The 23,715-nt window shown below is 43.1% G+C and overlaps 1 protein-coding gene across 1 annotated transcript; it reads right to left on the bottom strand.

The window, feature by feature from the left end:
- Positions 1 to 2,019: 2,019 nt before the first annotated feature.
- LOC144898486 (uncharacterized) lies at positions 2,020 to 5,455 on the bottom strand. Its single transcript, XM_078790509.1, is given in 4 exon segments — positions 2,020 to 3,046; positions 3,049 to 3,748; positions 3,853 to 4,447; positions 4,509 to 5,455. Coding segments are annotated over 4 exon segments (3,264 nt in total). The 3' UTR covers positions 2,020 to 2,024.
- Positions 5,456 to 23,715: the final 18,260 nt, after the last annotated feature.

Here is a 23,715-nt window from a genome sequence, read left to right as displayed (position 1 = left end):
GGTGACGGAGTGTGGCGACAGAATGTGAGGAGCCAGCAGCGTAAGGGTGGGAAGCCGGAGTCTGATTTTCTTGGGCCCTTCACCATCACAGCAATCAACGGGAAAAGTGCTGATCTCCTTGGGGACGATGGAGTGGACTACAAGAAAAATCAGCATTGACCACCTGAAACATTTCAGGCAGGAGACTCCACGGATTCCACACAATTGGAGCACTGGAGTGCCAATCCGCTGCCAATGTGCCAGGCGTGTCTGTCCCCACCGCCACTGTCCTCACACAAGACCTGCAGTCATTGTTGTAGCAGAGAGGCTTCTTGGGTTGTGAGATTGTCTCCCAGGATGCACTAGTTTGGAGCGGTCAAAGGTATAGGGGGCGTGTTCAAATCGTCCTCTTTTGGTGATTTTATTTAGGTTATGATGTGGTACTGATGAGACATACATACAAAAACAAATACACAATAAATGATAAGTAACGTAATGTAACTCATATTACACAAGTATAATGATGAGCTAAATGCACGCTACACACAGAAATTCAACAAAGAAACCAAGCAAACATGACACTCACTAGCATAACCGTAAGCTTAATACTGATATTAGCACCGATGAAAAGGGAGCCTAACTTTGTGAAAAGGGTGCCCAAACTACCCCACAGCTCCCACAATAAGCCAAAAAAACTCACCTTTATGCATTCACGCACAGCATCAACCTGGTGATATGATGTATGAGGCGCAATAAGGCTCAGAGATCTATATATTGTTCAACCGAAAAAACGTCCCGCACTGTGGTGCGTTTACTGACCGCTGAACACCGTAGGACAAACGACACTCTAAGCCGAACATACAACGCAATGTAAATTATGGGCTTTCTAACAGTCACAATGTTTATGAAATTAATATCAATGCGTTTTGTGTATACTAAGTAACAGAATGTAATCTTGAATACTGCCTGAGAACTAACACTGCACTCTAAGCTGAACATACAATGCAATGTAAATTATGGGCTTTCTTACAGTCACAATGTTTATGAAATTAATATCAATGCGTTTTCTGTATACTAAGTAACAGAATGTAATCTTGAATACTGCCTGAGAACTAACACTGCACTCTAAGCTGAACATACAATGCAATGTAAATTATGGGCTTTCTTACAGTCACAATGTTTATGAAATTAATATCAATGCGTTTTCTGTATACTAAGTAACAGAATGTAATCTTGAATACTGCCTGAGAACTAACACTGCACTCTAAGCTGAACATACTGTAACACTCTTCGATCGGCCAAACACCAGACCAGACAGGCGGAACAACAGCCGGTTTTTATTTAAGGCTCACAGGAGACAATTCCTAACAAGGGCTACTGTTGCGGCCATAACCCACGCCTCCAACTCTCTCCATGCAGTCTCCCTCCTCGCTTCCTGTCCGCCACCCCTATTCCTTCCCAACCCGGAACATATCTCTCCATGGCAACACAGGTGCAAATGCAACATATAACGCGTAACACATAATACCCCTAAGGGTCATTACACTGCCCCCCCAACAGTAAGTTCCTCGTCCTTGATGGAACAACACAGTCTCTGAGGCGGGGAGGCAATCTACGGCAGCTCCGTGGCCGAGTAGGCCTCCCCGGTGATGCCCGAGCTCTTGGGACTGCAAATCAGGGATGCGGGAATAGGGCAAAGGCCCCTGTTGTGAACCATAGTCTGTTGGTGGAGGCACAGATGCAGGGGAAGGGCAGGGTGGGGTAGTGACACGCTCCTCTGGGTAGGGCGGAAGGTTGTTCCCCCTATATGGAGCCAACCTATCTCTGTGAAGTACTACCCGGTGGCAGCTGGACCCGGTAGACAACCTCACCCAACCTCTCGAGCACCCTGCAGGGCCCCACCCAGCTACTGTCCAGCTTGGGACACCGTCCTTTTTTTTCTTCGGGCTATAGATCCACACCATCTCCCCAGCTTGGAAATGTCTTCCTCTTGTGGTGGCGTCATCGTTACGCTTCTGACGCAACCCGGCCTTTGCCAGCTGGTCTCAGGCGAAGGTGTGTGCGGACTCCATCTGGTCCTGCAGTTTCTTGGCATACTCCAGACCCGGCGGAGCAGCTGGCACATCTGGTGGTCTGCCAAAGGCCATCTCTGCAGGTGTCCGCAGCTCCCGTCCTAGCATTAGCAGAGCAGGTGTGCACCGGGTGGAGTCCTGCACAGCCGACCTGTAGGCCATGAGGACAAGCGGAAGGTGGGTGTCCCAATCCTTCTGGTGCTCAGCGGTCAAGATGGCTAGTTGTTGGGCCAGCGTCCGGTTGAACCTTTCTACCAGGCCGTCACTCTGTGGATGGAGGGGGGTTGTGCGGGTCTTCTGCATGTTTAGTCGGTCGCACAGGGCCGCAAACACCCTTGATTCCAAATTACGGCCCTGGTCACTGTGCAGAGTGGTGGCCGTTCCAAACCTGCTAAACATCCCCTCCACTAAAGCGTCTGCTACAGTCTCAGCCTCTTGGTCCGGAACAGCATATGCCTCTGGCCATTTCGTGAAATAGTCCATGGCCACTAAGACATACATGTTACCCCTCTCTGTGCGGGGGAAGGGCCCCATGACGTCTATGGCCACCCTCTCCATCGGTGCCCCCGCCAGCTGCTGCTGAAGTGGTGCGTGAGATTGGTTCAGCGGCCCCTTGTGAGCGGCGCAAGCGTCACAGCTGCGGCAGAAGTCCTCTATATCTCTGTGCTGCTGTCCCCAGTAGTAGCTCTGCCGGATGATGAAGGGTGTACCACACAGGTAGTACCTGAAGTGTCTTATTGCCACGACCACTGCCAGGAGTTCTCGCCTCGTGACGCAATAGCGCCGCTCACTCCTACTCAGGACGCGGCTGAAGTACGCAACCACTCTCTCTCCCTCTGGCCCTCTCTGCGACAGCACAGCTCCCAGCCCCACGTTGCTGGCATCTGTGTCCAGTATAAAAGGGAGGGAAGGGTCGGGTGGGGCGAGAACTGGGGACTCAGTCAGAGCTCTCCTGAGGGTGTCAAATGCCTGTTGGCATTCCGCAGACCAGCTGAAGTCACAGTGAAGAGGGGTGCGGCGATGAACGAAAATCCCCTCACAAACCTCCTGTAATAGGAAGCCAGGCCAAGGAAACTTTTGAGCTGAGTCTGGTCTGTGGGGGTGGGCCAGTTTTTGATGGAATTTATCTTTTCGTCCAGTGTGCAGATGCCTTCCCGTCCCAATTTGTGGCCTAGAAACTCCACCTCCCTCCTCATGAAGTGGCACTTGTTCGGATGCAATTTCAAACCTGCAGCTGCTATCCTCTCCAACACCTTCCGCAGAGAGTCCAAGCTTGCCTCAAATGAGCTCCCATGCACCAACAGGTCATCAAGGTACACCAAACACCTTTGACGTGGGACGCCTGCAAGCACTCTGTCCATTAACCTCTCGAAGGTTGCAGGGGCGTTACACAGGCCGAAGCTCATAACTTTGAACTGCCACAGACCTCCAGATGTGCAAAAAGCAGTCTTTGGTTTGGACTCCTGGGCTAGCGGAACTTGCCAGTACCCACTTCGCAGGTCCAGGGTGGAGAACCACGAGGACCCAGCCACCAAGTCCAGGGACTCATCAATTCTGGGGAGGGGGTAAGAGTCTTTTCTGGTGACCTTGTTCAGGGGCCTGTAATCAACGCAAAAGCGCATCCTTGAGCTGTTCTTCTTGGGCACCATCACAACAGCGGAGGCCCACAGGCTGTCTGTCTGCCGCCTCCTGACGGGCTAATGGCATGTGCCGAGGGCGCACTTTGACGGGCTGAGCATCACTGGTGTCAATGGTGTGCTCCACCAGGTGAGTTATGCTCCACCAGGTGAGTTATGCCCACGTCGTTCTCCTCCAGTGCAAAAATGTCCTTATAGACCAGCAGCAACTGCCATAGCCTCTGCTGTTGCTGATGGTTTAGACCCTCGCAATTCTTGGCCCAGATGTCTTTTACTGCAGTGGTCTGCTTGTCCCCCCCTTGCTGCAGTTCCTGTGGTGGTGCTACTGCTGTCTTTATGGTGCTGGCTGTCACAGCGGGGGTGGTTGAGCGTGCTGTGGATGTCAGCTTTACCACACCTCCCCCAGGAAGCAACAGGGCGCTGGTGCCCAAGTCCAGCACTGCGCCAATGGCTCTCAGGAAGTCCAGCCCCAGGATGCAAGCCTCCTGCACCTCCGCCACCCATGCAGTAAAAGGCACTGAGCGGTCGCCCACTTCGAACTGGAATACTCCGCGTCCTCTCATCGGAGCCAGCGCACCAGTCACCGTCCTCAGCTGGACCACAGTAGGTTCCAGGGCAGCCCCTGTAGGGACAGTGTCAGGCCGTACCAGCGTTGCGTTGGACCCCGTGTCCAGGAGAGCTGTGCACCTCTTGCCTGCTATTGTCACTGGGATGTGGCAAAAGTCCCCGACATGGGTCCAGCCCACCGTTACCACTTGGCTCGGTGTAGGCAGCAATGGGGTGTGGTTGCTTATCCCTCGGGCCCGTGTATGCCCTTTACAAGGGCCCCCGCTGGTTTCCCTGCAGCGCTGCCAGCTTGGGGCATTCTCTCAGGACGTGTCCTTCAACTCCACAGCCCCAACATGTCTGTGGTCGATGATGTCTGTGGCCAACTGGGGCAGCCAACTGCAGGACAGCTGCTTGCACCACAGCTTGCGGTCCTTCTGGCTGCTCCAGCCACTCGCTGGTCGCTGTGACTCGAGCTACTGACAACTCCTTGCTCCTCCCCCCGTCCACACTGAGCATCTCTCTTTTTGATGCCAGCTCCAGAGCCTCACTCAGCGTGCCGGGTTGCTCCAGCTGGGTCTGGATACGCAGCTCTTTGGGGCTGAGAGCTTGCAGAAACTGGTCCCTAGCAAGCTCTGCGCGCACAAACGGCGGCATATTGTCATGCGCACGCTTGCAAAGACACTCTATATCGTTTGCCAGGACACGCAAGGACTCTCCAGGCCGTCTGTGTCTATTGTGGAACTCTGAGCGTAGCAACACAGGCTGGTTGTACCGTCCGTACCGCCTCTGTAGCGTTCCCAGCAGTGACGTGTAGTCCCCCCTCTCCTTGTGACTTAACAGGAGCAGGCATTCAGCAGCCTCATCTGACAGGCAAAGAGCTAACTGCAGGGCTCTCTGTTTATAGGACCACCCGGCTGCTTCAGCCAACAGTTCAAACTGGGCTTGGAATACCTCCCATGCCGATTTGCCGTTAAATTTCGGCGTCTTTGTATTCGCCGGAACGGAGCAGACATGGGCGCCGCCATCTTTGTTCACATCACGTGCCGCTCCAACTTCGTCCATGCTGCCGTCATGGTGTCCAAAGTTCGCCCGCCGCGCGAAAGATGGCGTGAATCCTGCCTCAGCGGCCAGCTGTCTTGCCTCCTCCCTGACCTGGCGTCTGGACGAACGAAGATCCATTTCTTCCCCTTCCTCCTCCTTCACCTTGGCCGTCGACATAGTGTGCGCGACGAGTCCTCACTCAGCAACACTAAAAACCCTTCTGACACCAGTGTAACACTCTTTGATCGGCCAAACACCAGACCAGACAGGCGGAACAACAGCCGGTTTTTATTTAAGGCTCACAGGAGACAATTCCTAACAAGGGCTACTGTTGCGGCCATAACCCACGCCTCCAACTCTCTCCATGCGGTCTCCCTCCTCGCTTCCTGTCCGCCACCCCTATTCCTTCCCAACCCGGAACATATCTCTCCACGGCAACACAGGTGCAAATGCAACATATAACGCGTAACACATAATACCCCTAAGGGTCATTACAATACAATGCAATGTAAATTATGGGCTTTCTAACAATTGTCCTCCTCAAAAAGAGACCTTCGGTGATTGTCGCAGTAGCTTCAGCCCTCGCCACCACAGTCACTGTCCAAGCTGCCTCCGTCCCCGCCGCCACACATGTAGCACCTGTCCTGGCTACTCCCGTCCCTTCCACCACTGTCCTCGCCACGACACCTGCACAATAAATGCATGGATGTTTAAATGTTTCTAAGTCAGTGTTCAGTCTTGTAACTGTGATTAACGTATACATTTCACTTTTGTAGATCTAGAAGCAGTGTGGACTGGGAAATCATTCTAGTGACCATGTGCTGCTCTCAAAAATAGAAAATTATAAACTTTTTTGTTGGGACATTGCTAGGATCGCTCCTGGCAAAGAGCTTGAGAGTGGGGTAATAATTCTTTACTTTCGAATGACAGACTTTAGGCTGCAGCGTGTCATTCGGTCTGCAGAGAAGGTGATTGGCTGCAATCTCCCGTCCCTCCAGGATCTGTACGCCTCCAGGACCCTGAGGCGTGCAGAAAAGATTGTGGCCGATCCCTCTCACCCCGGACATAGACTCTTCGAGACGCTCCCCTCTGGCAGGAGGCTGCGGTCCATCAGGACCAAAACCTCACGCCACAAGAACACTTTCTTCCCGTCTACTGTCAGCCTCATCGACAAGGCCCGGAACCCCATCTGACACTCTTCACACCCCACCTCTGCCTCATCCTGCCACTTTGACACTTTCACTATATGTGTTACATTAACGCCCAGTTTGGACTTTTAGGAAAAACAATCACTGCACTTCCGGAATAACAAACAAAAAACAGACTGTGTACATATATTTATACTGTTATTCTGTATATTTTGTATTTTTCATTCTTTTTTAATAGATGTGTCTGCACCTACTATACCAAAACAAATTCCTAGTATGTGTTTGATCATACCTGGCAATAAACCTTTTCTGATTCTGAAGTATATTTTGGATTGAGAGTACTGATCAAATGTGTGTGTATTTGTTTTTTACTTAGTTGTTCTTACTAGGCACTTCTGGGCCATATTTTAATCCATGAATACATAAATGAGTGTTTAAATATGTTTCTGTGTTGTGTGGAAACAAAATGTTATCTTTTTGTTGTCTTTAAGGTGATAAATGCATATCTAACATTGCTTGTCCGGCGATACATCGATGCCAACAGCGGTGATCAAGCTGCTGTCATTGACAGCTATGAAATGACACGCATTTGGACTCACAACACCTCCAAGCTCAAAGTTAGTAGAGAACATATTTTTCTAATTAAGTAATGATTAAACAATTGCTTTTTACAGTCACATTTTACTTTATTATCCTTCAAGTTGTTTGTTTGGATTGATTTTCAGGTGGATTTGATGCAGTTCAACATTAATGTGGGGATTTTTAACCAACATCATCACTGGATGTTAACGGTAAAGCAGTGATTTTCAACCACTGTGCCGCGGCACACTAGTGTACCTTGAGAAATTGTCAGGTGTGCCGTGAGGAATTATCCAATATCACTTTTTATAATTAACATTTATTAATCATTATTTGCAAATATTATGTCAATATCCACGTATACGTGGACACAAATATTCCAATTGCATTTGGTTTATTTACTATTACTATACTTGTAAAAACACTTAATTACAGAAGAGACAGACAACAAAATTCAAAGTTTCTCGCAGCAAGTGTTGCTGGTGTGCAGATGCTGCTATTACAGCCCGCACACCACTGCATCTAGCTTAGAAGAGTAGTACACTATTGGGCTTTCTTTATACCATACTCTTGTAGTAAGACAAAGGTAATGTAAAGACCTTTACAATCTACTGCTGGTATAAATGTTTGCTGTAATCAGAATCGTACTTCCTACCAGTACTTTTTTAACTTCACAGAATGCTTTTTCTGCCTCATTCCACTATAAGGGTGCTGTCATTTTTTTAAGTCTTTTTTATATGTTAAGTTTGTTAATGGGGACACTATTTGTGCATAGTTTGGAATCCAACATCTACAATAATTGTTATATTTTTCTAATCTCTTCTCATAATTTGGGTTAGGTCCACTGTGGATACGATTATGGTTGTCCACCTACTACACCTCCATTTTGACTACTGTTGCTCACTATTTTGGTTGGCATAGCCCTACTCTCGTTATCTTCCTTGCGTGTATCAAAAGTGTCTGAGTCTTTCTCCTCACTTACTTTTCCTTCATCTTTCTGATACTCATGAAGTAAAACTTCCCTTACTGTCTTTTATACTATTATTACGACTCTTACTATATTATTGTTGTCGTTTTTTGCAATATCTTGTAATGTAATTAATTTAGGGATCGATAATTGTCCATTAAAACCATACTTGCCAATCCATATTTCTAGATGGTTTACTTTGGTTGGTTGGCACTGAAACACGAAACACCAATCCTTGCACTTTAGTACTTCCTTTATAATTTGTGGTTTTCCACTTTTATTTCCCATCTTGGGAATAATTTGGTCCCTGTTGTGATGAGCTTCCTAGGGAAAACTAACAACAGGGTTGTTTGTCAGTGAGAGAGTAATGAACTTTTCTTTGAGGTAATTCTCAAGCTTCTGCCCCGGTGAGGGCGGAGAATTCTTGCCTCTGCTTCCTCAAAGACTTACTCTTTTTCTCACCCTTTAATATGAAGACTTGCCTAGTGACAAAATCTCCCATTCACACACTCATTCCTACTTTGAAAACGTTTTCGCATTCAAACCCCGAAAAGGTCTTTCACCGCGGAGGCTCTCCTTTCCTAGCCTAACATGACCGTCAACTCCGTCTTCACACAAAGAACTGCCAACTCTGTCTTATTGTGAAAGACCGCCAACTCCGTCTTATTACAAAAAAATGCCAACTCCGTCTTATTACACAAGACAACTCCGTTTTCCAAGTTCGACTTACTGCAAAAGACACAAAAGACTGCCAGCTCGTCTTCCTACAGAAGACTGTCAAGTACAGTAAACCTCGGATATATCGGATTCAATTGTTCCCACTGGTTTTGTCCGATATAAGCGAAATCCGTTATATGCGTATACCGGAAAATGTCCGCCACATTCATTACACGGACGCGCAATGCCATGGGGGAACTTTCTTTGATCCATGTTCACAGCCAAAGCTGAAGATTATAACATCTTTGTATGAATTACAGACATGTACATGAGCATGTACAACGAAATAAAAAAAATTGTCTCAAATCTGTAAAAATGCCTTCTTGTTGCTATTAGGGAGGTTTAGAAACCAAACCATAAACGTAAACGCAAACGATAATGACATCACAGGCTATTGACAAGTCGGCAAGTTTCCATAAATTTCAATAGCATGTGACGTCATTATCGTTTGCACTTACGTTTATCGTTTGGTTTCTAAACCTCGCTAATAGCAACAAGAAGGCATTTCTACAGATTTGAGAATTTTTTTTTTATTTCGTTGTACATGCTCATGTACATGTCTGTAATTCATACAAAGATGTTATAATCTTCAGCTTTGGCTGTGAACATGGATCAAAGATGGATCAAAGGCCACGATGCGGCCAACCGATATATTATGCGAGGGAAATTGGAACAGGATTTTGTCCGAAATAGGCAAAATCCGTTATAAAAAATCCGATATATGCAATGAATTTTTATTGGAAATGCATTACAGAAAATTGGTTCTTTTTTATCTGTCCGTTGTGAGCGAATTTCCGATATATCCGAGTCCGATATATCCGAGGTTTACTGTATGTCTCTTTGCTTGCCAGCGACTAGTATACACAAGGCTTTTAGCACCGGGTGACAAACCTTATTGACTCGCGGGCCGCACTCAGCTCTAGGGGTCAAGAACCCTTCTGGCCTCCCTGCATTGGTTGCCTGTTCGCTTTAGGATGGATTTTAAGATTTTATTGTTTGTTTTTAAGGCGTTGAATGCACTGGCCCCCAAATACATCTCGGACCTCATCCAGGTTTACTCTCCAGCACGGTCACTGAGGTCCAAGGGCCAGCTCTAACTTGTGGTGCCCAAGACGAGACTTAAGACCAGGGGAGAGCGAGTCTTTTCTGTGGTTGGCCCCAAGCTATGGAACTCTCTCCCCTCCCAAGTAAACATTGAAAGCTTTAAGTCTCGTCTTAAAACCCACTTTTATTCTCTGGCTTTTAACTCAGAGTGACTCGTATGGTCCTGTGTCCTTTAGTTCTTAATTGTTTTTATTTTATTTTTTTTTCTTATTCGACCTTTTAGTTTTGGATTAAATTCAATTTGTACCTTGATTTATTGTATTTTATTTTTACTTTTTATTTTACTAGTCTGTGCAGCACTTTGGAAACTCTGTTTCTAAAATGTGCTATATCAATAAAGTGGATTGAATTAGTGGGCTGCATGCGGCCCCCAGATCAGTTTGCCCACCCCTGCTTTAACACAAAGGGACGACGCCCTTTCACTCACACTCTGATCAAAAGTGTCTTACTGTTTGCTGTCTTCTCTTCCGTCGGTATCCCGTCAACCTTCAGCTTCCAGTTGTTGAGCTGAGAAGCCCATCAAAGGGTTTTGTCTGCCGTGGTCACGGTCTTTCTGTCTCGTCTGCTCCACAACTGGACTCCTCAGGTGTCTTGGGATCCGGCTCGAAGGACCAAGTAAATGTCAGGTTCAAACTCCTGTGACACTTAATTACAGAAGAGACAGACAACAAAATTCAAAGTTTCTTGCAGCGAGGAGTGCGAAACAACATACCCTGTGACGTGCCGCTCCACTCTGAGTATGCCATTCATGCTCCTGTCTTTTTATTTTCGTTAGGAGGTCCCTAATACATGGTCGTGCAACTCTAAGGGGAGGGGGAAGCAAGCAGTTGCACAAGCTGTACTTGTTGTCTATGTGTGTGGGTTTGTATGTGAGAATAATTACTTTTTGTGCACGTGTTCTTATCTTGGCACATTTTGCATGATGAACAGGAACATCTTCAAGGTCCCTGCTGGTATTCCCAGGCACCTGCAAGATTAGTGGTGCTGGGAGAAGCTGGTCAGCGTCTTGGATTGTTCCTGCTCCAAAACACTCAAGACTATTGTCTATTGTCTAAGCCAGGGGTGCTCATTAAGTCGATCGCGATCTACCGGGCGATCGCGGGGGTGGTACTGGTCGATCGCTGGTCGATCGCGGCGTGACATTAAAAAAATATCATCCTAGCATCAATGCCGTCACTTGATTGATATACAGGGCAGCCATTCAGATGACAACTGAATGTTGCCCTTCGGGTGACCAATCAAATCAAACAACGTCTCTAAGTGCAGCAGAACTTACGATGTCAGCCTATCATCCATCCCCGTTACTTGATTGACATACAGGACAACCAGTCAGATGACAACTGAATTTTGACCTTTAGGTCACCGCTCATGCGTAAACAACGATGCAAAGTGCTAAGCTAGTCGGCGAATTGCGTCAGATTTTAAGCCCTCGCTAAAGTTTATGGTCACTAAAATGAGTGAAGTAGCTGGACCAAGTAAAAAGGCAAAAACATATCACTTCCATACGGAATGGGAGGTGTCTCTGAACACTCTCCTTGCAAGTCTATATCTCACGTCTTTGTGTCTTCTTTCACAGTTAATGATAATGTTTCGGGCTTAACCCTAACAAGGTGGACTTTTTTTTTCACAATGTCTTTTTCGAAGTGCGTTTGCCTGGCTAACCTGGCTATCAGCAGCTACTGTCCGGACTATGCATCCCTGGCTGATTCAATTCAGTGCAAGTCATCAAAGTAAACTCAGGTAATTACAAAAAATGTTCATAGTTAATTATGTGTGTTTTGCAATATTGGCTCATTTGGTTATGTAAGGTACATCAACATACATTGTACGTACAAATAATCCTCAATACATTTGAAAATAAATAGATGTTTTGCATTTTTGTAGTGGGTAGATCATTTTGACTCGGTCATTTTAAAAGTAGCTCGCATGCTGAAAAAGTGTGAGCACCCCTGGTCTAAGGGGCCATCCATAATTTTCAACATTTTCACAAGAGTACAAAGAGTACTCTTTTGAGCAACCCTCCCTCCCCCCAAAAAAGAGTACAATCCCAAATGAAAAATGTTGATAGGTCCATGACCAACTGACCCAATACAGCCAGGAAATTCGAACATGTCCAATAGTGTTCTCTGGCTGTATTTTGGGACTCTGGTCAATCAGTCACTGCCCATCAACATTGTATTGAACATGAACAAGATAAAAAATTATATCAAATGCCTCTGTTTTGTACAGTAAACCTCGGATATATCGGACTCGGATATATCGGAAATTCGCTCACAACGGACGGATAAAAAAGAACCAATTTTTCTGTAATGCATTTCCAATAAAAATTCATTGCATATATCGGATTTTTTATAACGGATTTCGCCTATTTCGGACAAAATCTCCAGTCCTGTTCCAATTTCCCTCGCATAGTATATCGGATGGCCGCATCGTGGCCTTTGATCCATCTTTGATCCATGTTCACAGCCAAAGCTGAAGATTATAACATCTTTGTATGAATTACAGACATGTACATGAGCATGTACAACGAAAAAAAAAAAAAAATCTCAAATCTGTAGAAATGCCTTCTTGTTGCTATTAGCGAGGTTTAGAAACCAAACGATAAACGTAAGTGCAAACGATAATGACGTCACATGCTATTGAAATGTATGGGAACTTGCCGACTTGTCAATAGCCTGTGATGTCATTATCGTTTGCATTTACGTTTATCGTTTGGTTTCTAAACCTCCCTAATATATATCGGACAAAACCAGTGGGAACAATTGAATTCGATATGTCTGAGGTTTACTGTATTTTTCTTTCAAGAAAAAACAAATGTATTACAAATTTGGTCTTTTTGTATTGTTCTTTCTATCAAATGATACATGTAGAAAAGTCCTGATGCAACAACTGTTTTCCACAGGATTTTTTAAACAAGGGAATACTTCTTGTATACACACATGATTACTCAAGGAGCAGAAGAGTTGCCCCTGGTTTCCAAAAGCCTGAGGAGATAAAATCTTCTCTGAAATGATGGACACAACCCTTGAACTCAACTCTATGCGAAGTATGCAATAAAGATGCCACAACTGTTTTGAAAAGGCTTAACAATCACACCTATAGTCTAGTCAGTGTATCACAGGAAGTGAAAATCACATTGATTGTTACTGCACTGTCCACAAAGTCAAATTCACCACCACAGAGTCATTCAGAAAATGGCAATCACAGCCAGGTCCATGCCCAAATATAGAAAATAAACGCAGAGCTGGCGAATAGATTCAGGATGGTCGCTTTAGTTTTGATCTTCTCCATTTTCGCAACAGCACTTCGGAACAAATCCGCCCTGCTCGATTCCTTCGATTTGGAACCTTTCCAAGCCGCCTGGCCAGCCGCGACAGCATCCTTCCGCTTTCTTTCCGAACGCACAAAGCAATAAACATTGATGTATTGTTCGTATGCATTGCTCGGTGAGCGATGAATGGCAGCAATTCTCTTTTTGATGAACGAAAATAGGTAATCGAAATCACCGGGGTCGGCCATTGTCTGATTGTTGTGTTGGAATGCGAAGCACGCAGAGCTACGTGGAGTATCGCGTGGACTGGTACGCTCTCGCGCGAGCATGCGACGACAGGGAACCAGTCTATTCGCGCTAAAATTTGACTGCGTCCCGCAGTTCGAACATACAGACCTCGACATTTTCTGGTTTTCAAAAAAGCGTACGTTGATGTCTTAACCCCCTCCCCCCCTCGTACGGTTTGTACGCTCATGAAAATGTTGAAAATTATGGATGGCCCCTAAGCAAACGGATATAAGGGTGATAACTTAACACTATAATAATTGAATTTACATTTTATTCTAACAATAGGTATGAATGTGAGTGTGAATGGTTGTTTGTCTATATGCGCCCTGTGATTGGCTGGCCACTAGTCCAGGGTGTACCCCGCCTCTCGCCCCAAGACAGCTGGGATAGGCTCCAGCACCCCCCGCAACCCTCATGAGGAAAAATCGGTAGAAAATGAATGAATGAATGAATGTTACTGTAAGGATGCTAGAATTAATTTTTAGCATGCTAATTAGCATAGTATAATTTTTAGTCATTTTAATGGGCATACATACTGTATATAACCCACCACCTGGTTCAGAACTCTGCTGCCCGGATCATCACCAGAACCCCCTCATCCCACCACATCACCCCCATCCTGCAGGAACTCCACTGGCTCCCAGTGACTCCAAGAATCACCTACAAAATCCTTCTGTACACCTACAACTCCATCCATAACTTTGCCCCCCCTTACTTCTCTGACCTTGTGACCTCTGACCTATTATTATTATTAACATCTGGCAATCCCTGACACAAGGCATTTAGATGCATGGAAGGGGTGTCCACACTTGTTCCACACAGCCTTGCCACTTGGATGTTTTGGAAAGCAACACATGCAAAAAAGTTATACAGGGTGACACAAAAAAAAACAGAGCTCACTAAAAGTCTTATAACTCCTGAAATTTTATTCAGTTTGAAACAAAAATTCTATGGAATTATGTACAACCTATGTAGCCAACATCTGCAAAGTCTCAATTCTGTACAACAAAAACTCTTTGTTCTACAGCCGCTCAAAGATATGTTCCAGATGCCCGCCCTGACGCTGCAGGCAGACTTGGATTCGCCTGGCAAAGTTCTCAATGACCCTCCTGCACTCCTCTCTCGGGATGGCTCTGATGGCTGCTGTGATGGCTGCTTTGAGGTCAGGGATGGTCTGGGGGTTGTGCTCATACACCCTGTCCTTGAGGTAACCCCACAGGTAGAAGTCTGGGGGGTTCAGGTCTGGTGAGTGCGGTGACCACTCCGGGTTGCACCTGCGGCTGATGAGTCGGTCATCGAAGCGCTGCTGCAGCCACTCCAGGGATTCATTGGAGGTGTGAGGGGTGGCTCCGTCCTGTTGAAACCACTGGAGGGCTCTGTCAATGCCTCTACGTCGGCCAAGTGCTACCCAGAACTTGCGCAGGACCTGGATGTTGCGCTCCGTGTTCACAGTCAAGGACCGCTCGTCATCGTCCTCAAACCAGAATGGCCCGATAACGCCATGAGATGAAATGGCCACCCAGGCAGTACACTTGACAGAGTGCAAGGGCCTTTGCAGGCAGTGGTCAGGGGGTGTGCTGCCCCAGAAGATGTTATTCTTAGAGTTAACGTGCCCAGACAGCAGAAAGTGGGCCTCGTCTGAAAACCACATGTTGTCGAGAAAGTCCGGTTCATCGTCAATCTTGTCTGAAAACCACTGGCACATGGTTACTCGCTTCCTCATGTCGTCAGCTGTGAGCTTGTGCTTGATTTGAATCCTGTAGGGATACAGATGGAGATCTGAGATCAAAATTCTTCTTACAGACTCCCGGTTGATGCCAAGTTCTTGACTTCGCCGACGCACAGACTTGCTTGGGCTGTGGACAACAGAGTCTCTGACTGCAGCAACATTGTCTTGTGTCCGTGATGATTTTGGTCGCCCAGAGTGTGATTGTCTGTTTTTGTCTTTTGCATTCAGGTTATTCACAGTCCCATGGGTTCTGAACTTTTTAACCCATCCGCAGATCACTGAGCTGACAGGAAATTCACGACAATTGAAATGGTCTTTGAATCGCAATTGCGTTTCCCGGAAAGACTTCAGCCGAAAATATGTCTCAACTGCAAATGTCTTTTGCTCTGTAGTCCAAGGCATCTCGAAGCTCACACGTGGTAGACTCTTAGATCAATCCGTCTTCTTAATGAATCTGAAACAAATAACAGAATTACTTGAATATTGCGGAAATTATTCAACTTTTTATGAGCTCTGTTTTTTTTGTGTCACCCTGTATACAGTGGCGTGAAAGTGTTTGCCCCATTCCTTATTTTTTTGCATGTTTGTCACACTTAAATGTTTCGGATCATCAATCAAATTTCAATATTAGTAACATTAAAATAACACAACTGAAAACAAAGTGCAGTTTTTAAATGAAACTTTTTACTAAGGGAGAAAAAAAAACTACATGGCCGTGTGTGCCCCCCCCTCCCAAAAGCCATTTCCAAAGATGTGGGACTCCAGCCAACCACAGTGACAGCCATTATCCACAAATGACAAAAACATGGAGCGGTGGTGAACCTTCCTAACCAAAATGACCCAGGAGCGCAGCCACGACCTCAAGCCCAAGAGGTCACAAAAGACCCTGCAACAACATCCAAAGAAGTGCTGTCCTCACTTGCCTCAGTTAAGGTGCGTGTTCAGGACTACACCATAAGAAAATACTCTGTGGTCTGACCAGGCAAAAGTTGAACTTTCCGGAAGGTGTCTTGTCTGCATTTCAGACAAGCAGCAGTAAAACATGGTGGTGGTAGTGTGATGGTCTGAGGCTGTTTGGCTGCTTCAGGACCTGGAAGACTTGCTGTGATAAATGGAAGCATGAATCCAAAACACACCAGCAAGTCCACCTCTGAACGGCTGAAGAAAAACCAAATGAAGACTTTAGAGTGGCCTAGTCCAGGTCCTTACCCGAATCCTATTGAGATGCTGTGGCATGACCTTAAAAAAAGCCTCCAATGTGGCTGAATGACAACAATTCTGCAAAGATGACTCATTGCAAGTTATCACAAACGCTTGATTACAGTTGTTGCTGCTAAGGATGGCCCAATAACTTTTTCCCTGAACAAATTTTCCAAATAATGACAACTTAGTTTTTTTGTTATTGTGATTTAAATAAAGTTTTTTTCTTGAAAATTTCAATTATTTTTCAACCTAATATAGACATAGACATAGACTTTCTTTATTGTCATTGCACAATAACACAGCAGTGAAATAGCCAACGAAATGTCGTTGCCTGGCTCCCGTGTAATAATAAATAATAAATAATAAATAATAAATAATAAATAATAAATAATAAATAATAAATAATAAATAATAAATAATAAATAATAAATAATAAATAATAAATAATAAATAATAAATAATAAATAATAAATAATAATGTGAAGAATAAATAGATTACATCAAATCTGAACAACAATGTACAGCATAAACAGTAATTTGTACAAATAATTTAAATATCACAGGTTTATTCTGGTAAAAAAAAAATTCTCTTAACATTTGGCCTTTATTCTGGTGTGATGGTAGTAGGGAACACGCAGTTGGCCTTGCAGATCATCAAACGGAACCAACTGCTGCCCACGGCCACCCAGAGGTTGTCCCCAGCGTAAATGAGCCTCCGTCCGTTAGACCACTCTGAGGAGCCTCTATCAAGGCTCTGAGGAGCCTTGATATTTATTATGCTTCTTCTCTCAGCATCCGGGCGTGTGTTAAATGCAAATCTGGCGGCCGAGTGATGTGACACGTGATCATGGACTGAGGCTTCTCGACCTTTTAAATTCATTTTGACTGCAGGATCTGTGTGTGTCTGAATTGCAAAAATCAATTTTTATTTACTTTGACGTGTGACTGTCTTGAATACTTTTATAGTCTCAACCATGATATGCCGAGATATATCAAGTTCTCATCTGAGAAGACGCGACTTTCAACAGTCAAGCGAATTGCTGACTACAAGTGTGATCAGATAAGAAAATCAATTTGGAAACTACAGTCATTTATTTTTCAATTTATTATGCAGGCTGCACGGCGGACGAGTGGTTAGCACGCAGGCCTCACAGCTAGGAGACCCGGGTTCAATTCCACCCTCGGCCATCTCTGTGTGGAGTTTGCATGTTCTCCCTGTGCATGCGTGGGTTTTCTCCGGGTACTCCGGTTTCCTCCCACATTCCAAAAACATGCTAGGTTAATCGGCGACTCCAAATTGTCCATAGGTATGAATGTGAGTGTGAATGGTTGTTTGTCTATATGTGCCCTGTGATTGGCTGGCAACCAGTCCAGGGTGTACCCCGCCTCTCGCCTGAAGACAGCTGGGATAGGCTCCGGCACCCACCGTGACCCTTGTGAGGAAAAGCGGTAGAAAATGAATGAATGAATGAACCAGACCGGGTCATTTTTGACCCACTTATGGAAGGTTGGGGTAGTAACACAAAAACTAAAATTTCTTAAAATGTATAAAATGTAAGTTAAAAATGTAAACGGCATGATATCAAAAACATGTTTTTTGAGGAATACCTGGAATATGAAACGATGAAAATTTTTCATTATGAAGATATTTGAAGAAAACAACCTGACCGGGTCATTTTTGACCCACTTATGGAAGGTTGGGGTAGTAACACAAAAACTAAAATTTCTTAAAATGTATAAAAGGTAAGTTAAAAATGTGAATGGCATGATATTAAAAACATGTTTTTTTTAGGAATACCTAGAATATGAAATGATGACAATTTTTCATTACGAAGATATTTGAAGAAAACAACCTGACCGGGTCATTTTTGACCCACTTATGGAAGGTTGGGGTAGTAACACAAAAACTAAAATTTCTTAAAATGTATAAAAGGTAAGTTAAAAATGTGAATGGCATGATATTAAAAACATGTTTTTTTTAGGAATACCTAGAATATGAAATGATGACAATTTTTCATTACGAAGATATTTCAAGAAAACAACCTGACCGGGTCATTTTTGACCCACCAAGAGAACGTGCCATTTAAGTAGACCGCCTGTTTAGTGCGGCTGCGCACAGTAGCTGCCCATATGATACGTTTGTGGGAGTGCTGACCGTCGGACTTTTGGCTTTCAACTAGAGCCGGAGCCGAGTCACCAAAATCCCCCCATTACACATGCATGACAACATTACAAAAAGTAAAAAAAAAATACAAATGACGGAATACATTTGACAGGGTGCATTTGCATTAACGCGTTATACTTTATTCCACGAGATATGTTTCATTACTGCGATAATAAAGTACGCGAAGCCCCGCCCACTGCAATCAGGGAGGTGTAAAGGCTGTCAGACAGTAGGATCAGCTCTCATATTGGGAGACGCAAACATGGAAAAAGATGCCCGACCCAACTGGGACAATCCCATGCAGTTCATGATGGCCTGCGTTTCGTACGCGATCGGACTGGGGAACGTGTGGCGCTTCCCGTACCTGTGCCAGATGCACGGCGGAGGTAAGAGCACCTATTTCGTGGGTTTGAGGCGGGGTGTCGAACTTGGTAGTGAACTTTATTTTTCTTTCGAACATTAACTCACACACTCCTCGCTACGTGAGACATAACCGCCCACATCTTGCAACCACATGAGAAAAAAAAAAACTTTTTCCTCACGCCCACCCCTCCGGGTGGCAACCACCCCCCATCGATCATACAAAATGCACGGAAAACGATCAATCTCCCTCCAGGGAGCCTCACCATTTGAACTTTGTAGTACATTTGACTTGGTATTATGGTAATGGCAATGGTAATGGTTTTATTTCATTTGAACATGCATCACATTACAATTGAGTGCATTCAAGTCTACATACATTGCTAACTGATGAAATGAACGTTGGGCAGCTGTTTTGCTATCAGCACACAAAAGATCACCTAAACATAAAAAGACCCACACACTGTAAGGACAGATTATTACTATTCCACTACAAACTATTATGTTGAAGAATGCATAATATTTAGAATATTTACCTCAGAGTCGACTCATGCACCCACACGTAGCTTCTACTTGGCTCTCGTCCAACCCTCACTTCCCCTTTCATTTAACCGTCCAACAACCCCTCACAAACAGCACACTGACCCCTAGCGCTGTCACGTGGAACTGCACCAAGGACCACTTATTTTCCCCTGGATTACAATTACCATTACTCAATCCATTCCATAGTTTGATTCCACATACTGAAATGCTATGGCTAGCATAACGTAGTCCTAGCATAGAAGTGTTTCAAATGTACTTCTTCCCTGAGATCATATTTCTCCTCTCTTGTAGAGAAGTATTGGATGACATTTTTAGCTAATTGGTTGTTTTTAGCCTTATGCATTATTTTAGCTGTTTGAAGATGAACTATATCAGCAAGTTGAAGTATTTGTAATTTTAGAAATAAGGAGTTAGTATGTTCTCTGTAGGCGGCATTATGAATTATCCTTACTGACCTTTTTTGCAGTACATTTAGCGAGTGAAGATTGCTTTTATAGTTATTATCCCATATTTCCACACAATAAGTAAGATATGGTAGAACCAGAGAGCAATAAAGAGTGTGGAGTGATTTCTGATTGAGATCAAATTTTGATTTGTTCAATACTGAAATATTTCTGGCCACCTTATGTTGTATCAGGGCTCGACAATAACGATGTACCGATGGCCCGGGGCAAGTTAAAACAAAATTCGGGCAAGTAAATCCAATCAGTGATATTCCCGTTGGGCAAGTGCACTTTGGCATGCCATACTGCCAAGAGTTTTTTTAAAGCGGTTCTTGTTGGGTGTTGGTAAAACACGGACTGCGTAATTCCGGTGGTAATTTGCAAACCAATCCTTGCAAATCTTGAAATGGACCAATCAGAATCGTTTGTTTAGACCGCGGCCCGTAATCCACAGTCCACGTTTTACCCACACCCGTTCTTGTTGGCGATCAACCAATCAGCGATGGTTTGACTAGGAAAACATCTATCATGGCGTCCCTGCCAACATGGTCTAATTCTTCAACAACTTGTGAAGGAAAACAGCAAAAAGTGATGAACCAGTGCCTCCTAAACAAGTATTTTATTAGCGGCAGCAAATCAAATGATGGCACAGGTGAGTGAATCACATTGCTGTGACAATTTGAAGTGGTCACAATGAAACACCACCCATTAGATCCAATACTGCTGATTTTGCACAAGCTACAAAATCTAGCGCTTCCATTTCTCTGTGGATTTTTCTCACCTTTGCTTCACAAATTATTGTTTGACCATTGAGCTTTTTTTCTGGATTAAAAACACTTTACTAGTACACAAATGTGTCTATTCAATAATGTTTCATTGTGGTGCACAACTTATAAATATCACTGCTTACTACGACTACCATGTGTAAGGTATTGTAACGTCATAGAATGACGACAGTCAGGATGGCTCTATCGTTGCATGGTTTTTATTTCCAAGGCAGCATGAAAAACAACTTACTGGCCTGTTGCAGACTTAACTAACTAGCTTGGCGCATGGCAACCGAACTTCTCCTTTTTTCCCCTCTCGTTCCTCTTCTTTGGTCCCAAAACGCCCGCTCCAAGACCGTGAGCTGAACATGACTGCCCCCCAGCGTCCATGCATGAAACTACAGCCCGGAATACAACACACGCAACGCTACAGTATTATTTATTTTATTATTTTATTTATTTGAGATTCTCATGTGATGCCACAAAAAATTACATGATATCATTATGGCAGTCTTTTCATTTTACATGGGGCAAGTTCGGGCAAGTAGTTCTCACCTTAAGGATTCCCTATGGGCAAGTCATTTTGGTTTTTAATGTAGAGCCCTGTGTATATTTGTAATATGAGGTTTCCAGCTCATATTTTCATCTATTGTGATCCCCAGAAATGTATTTTCCTTCACCCTTTCAATGTCCACACCGTCTATTTGTATTTGATGGTGCGTGTCCTTTCTGCTGTTACCAAACAGCATGATTTTAGTTTTATTTAGGTTCAAGGACAATCTATTATCATCAAACCATCTTTTTAATGTGACCATTTCTTCTCTGACCTTTCTAAGGCCAAACTTATCATCAAGTGATCGAATTAAAGGAGACCTATTTTGCTTTTTCCACTTTTCTGACCTATAAATGTAGTTAGAATGTTGTATTCTCGTGTTAAATGATCCAAAGTTTCAGATAATGAGTTTTATGCATTTGGAAGTGAGCCTTGAAAGAAGTTTGGGATGGCTCTGAACGCTCCCTATTATGTCATATTGAGCCGGACTTACTTATAAGGGCAAGACTGTGAAGATTTCACGTGTTAGTACAGAGTATGACCAATCACAAGTGTTTTGTAAAGCCAAGGAAATACAGCTGGAATAGGTGCAGATTCTGGAAGAAGTAGAAAACTTTGTGCGGGTTATTGCGTGTTGTCCACAACTCAATACAAAGGGCCCAAGAAATGAGCACAACAGGTCCCCTTTAAGTAAATGTTATTAACCCTTAGATGCATGTGGATGCAAGTGGGTCAAAAATGACCCGGTCAGGTTGTTTTCTTGAAATATCTTCGTAGTGAAATTTTTTTTATCATTTCATACTCCAAGTATTCCTCAAAAAACATGTTTTTGATATCATGCCATTCACATTTTTAACTTATCTTTTATACAAAGAAATTTTAGTTTTTGTGTTACTACCCCAACCTTCCATAAGTGGGTCAAAAATGACCCGATCAGGTCATATATCATAGGTCATATATTATCTATATCTATATCTATATCTATATCTATATCTATATCTATATCTATATCTATATAACATTTAAAATAATTATATAGATATTATAATTATAATATAATTAATTAATAATTAAGGATGAAGCTATTTGGGAGAAGGGGAAAAAAATAAAAAATAAAAATAACACTAAAAATAATTATAATTATAATTACACTATTTTTAGTGTATAATTATAATTATATTTATAATAAAAAATAACACTAAACATAATTATAATATAATTATAATTATTTTTAGTGTTATTTTTGTTTTTTATTTTTTCCCCTTCTCCCGAATAGCTTCATCCTTAAATTTATTATTATTATCTATTATATATATATATATATATATATATATATATATATATATATATATATATATATATAATATATATAATGTTCTATATTATATTATATATATATATATAATATATATATGTTATATATTATTATAATTATTTATATTTTTTTCCCATTTCCCCTTCTCCCTAATAGCTTCATCCTTAACCAATATTATCACAATCTCTTATTATTATTAATTATATATATATTATGTATATATTATTATAAATATAATATAATATAATATAATATTTTATTTTTATTTTTATTTTTATTTTTATTTTTATTTTTATTTTTATTTTTATTTTTATTTTTATTTTTATTTTTATTTTTATTTTTATTTTTATTTTTATTTTTATTTTTATTTTTATTTTTTATTCCTGGTATTCCTCAAAAATCTTATTTTTGATACCATTCCATTCACATTTTTACCTTACCTTTATGCAACACACAATGGATCCTCACATTTTCTATTGTTGTACGGGGTCATTTTCTTTTTCAAAGATGTAAAAAAGTGAAAAATGAAGATGTTTCTAACATGAAATCATTCTTGTGTGGTCCTAAATATAATACTAAATTTCATACAAGTGATTATTCCTAACCAAAATGGCAAAATTGGCATAAAAACGTGTTGATTCTAGTATGGGTCATTTTGACCCACTTATGGAAGAGTTTAGGGTCCAGTCACTCGTGCATCTAAGGGTTAAAGTATTTTTATTCAAATGTACAAAAAATATACAGCATTTATCCAACCCAATACTAAGTAAATACTTTAACATTATAAAGATTTTTAAAATAAATACATTAACTACAGTTTTCTTACATGGTTTACATGTATAACTAAAGCAACATTTCGTCTGACAAAAAAAACTAGCACCTGCTAAGCTAAAATGCTAAAATGATTGTGTCAATCACTGGCCTCACCACCGCTCATACAATACTCATTCATTCATTTTCTACTGCTTATTCTCACAAGGGTCGCGGGGGTGCTGGAGCCTATCCCAGCTGTCTTCGGGCAAGAGGCAGGGTACACCCTGGACTGGTGGCCAGCCAATCACAGGGCACATATAGACAAACAACCATTCACACTCACATTCATACCTATGGACAATTTGGAGTCGCCAATTAACCTAGCATGTTTTTGGAATGTGGGAGGAAACCGGAGTACCCAGAGAAAACCCACGCATGCGCGGGGAGAACATGCAAACTCCACACAGAGATGGCCGAGGGTGGAATCGAACCCTGGTTCTCCTAGCTGTGAGGTCTGCGTGCTAACCACTCGA

The sequence above is a fragment of the Doryrhamphus excisus genome, linkage group LG5 (genome assembly GCF_037039965.1).
Source record: "Doryrhamphus excisus strain RoL-2023G ecotype Guam linkage group LG5, RoL_Dexc_Guam_v1.1, whole genome shotgun sequence".
NCBI classification, from domain to species: Eukaryota; Metazoa; Chordata; class Actinopteri; order Syngnathiformes; family Syngnathidae; genus Doryrhamphus; species Doryrhamphus excisus.
This window is presented reverse-complemented; position numbering and strand designations above follow the sequence as displayed.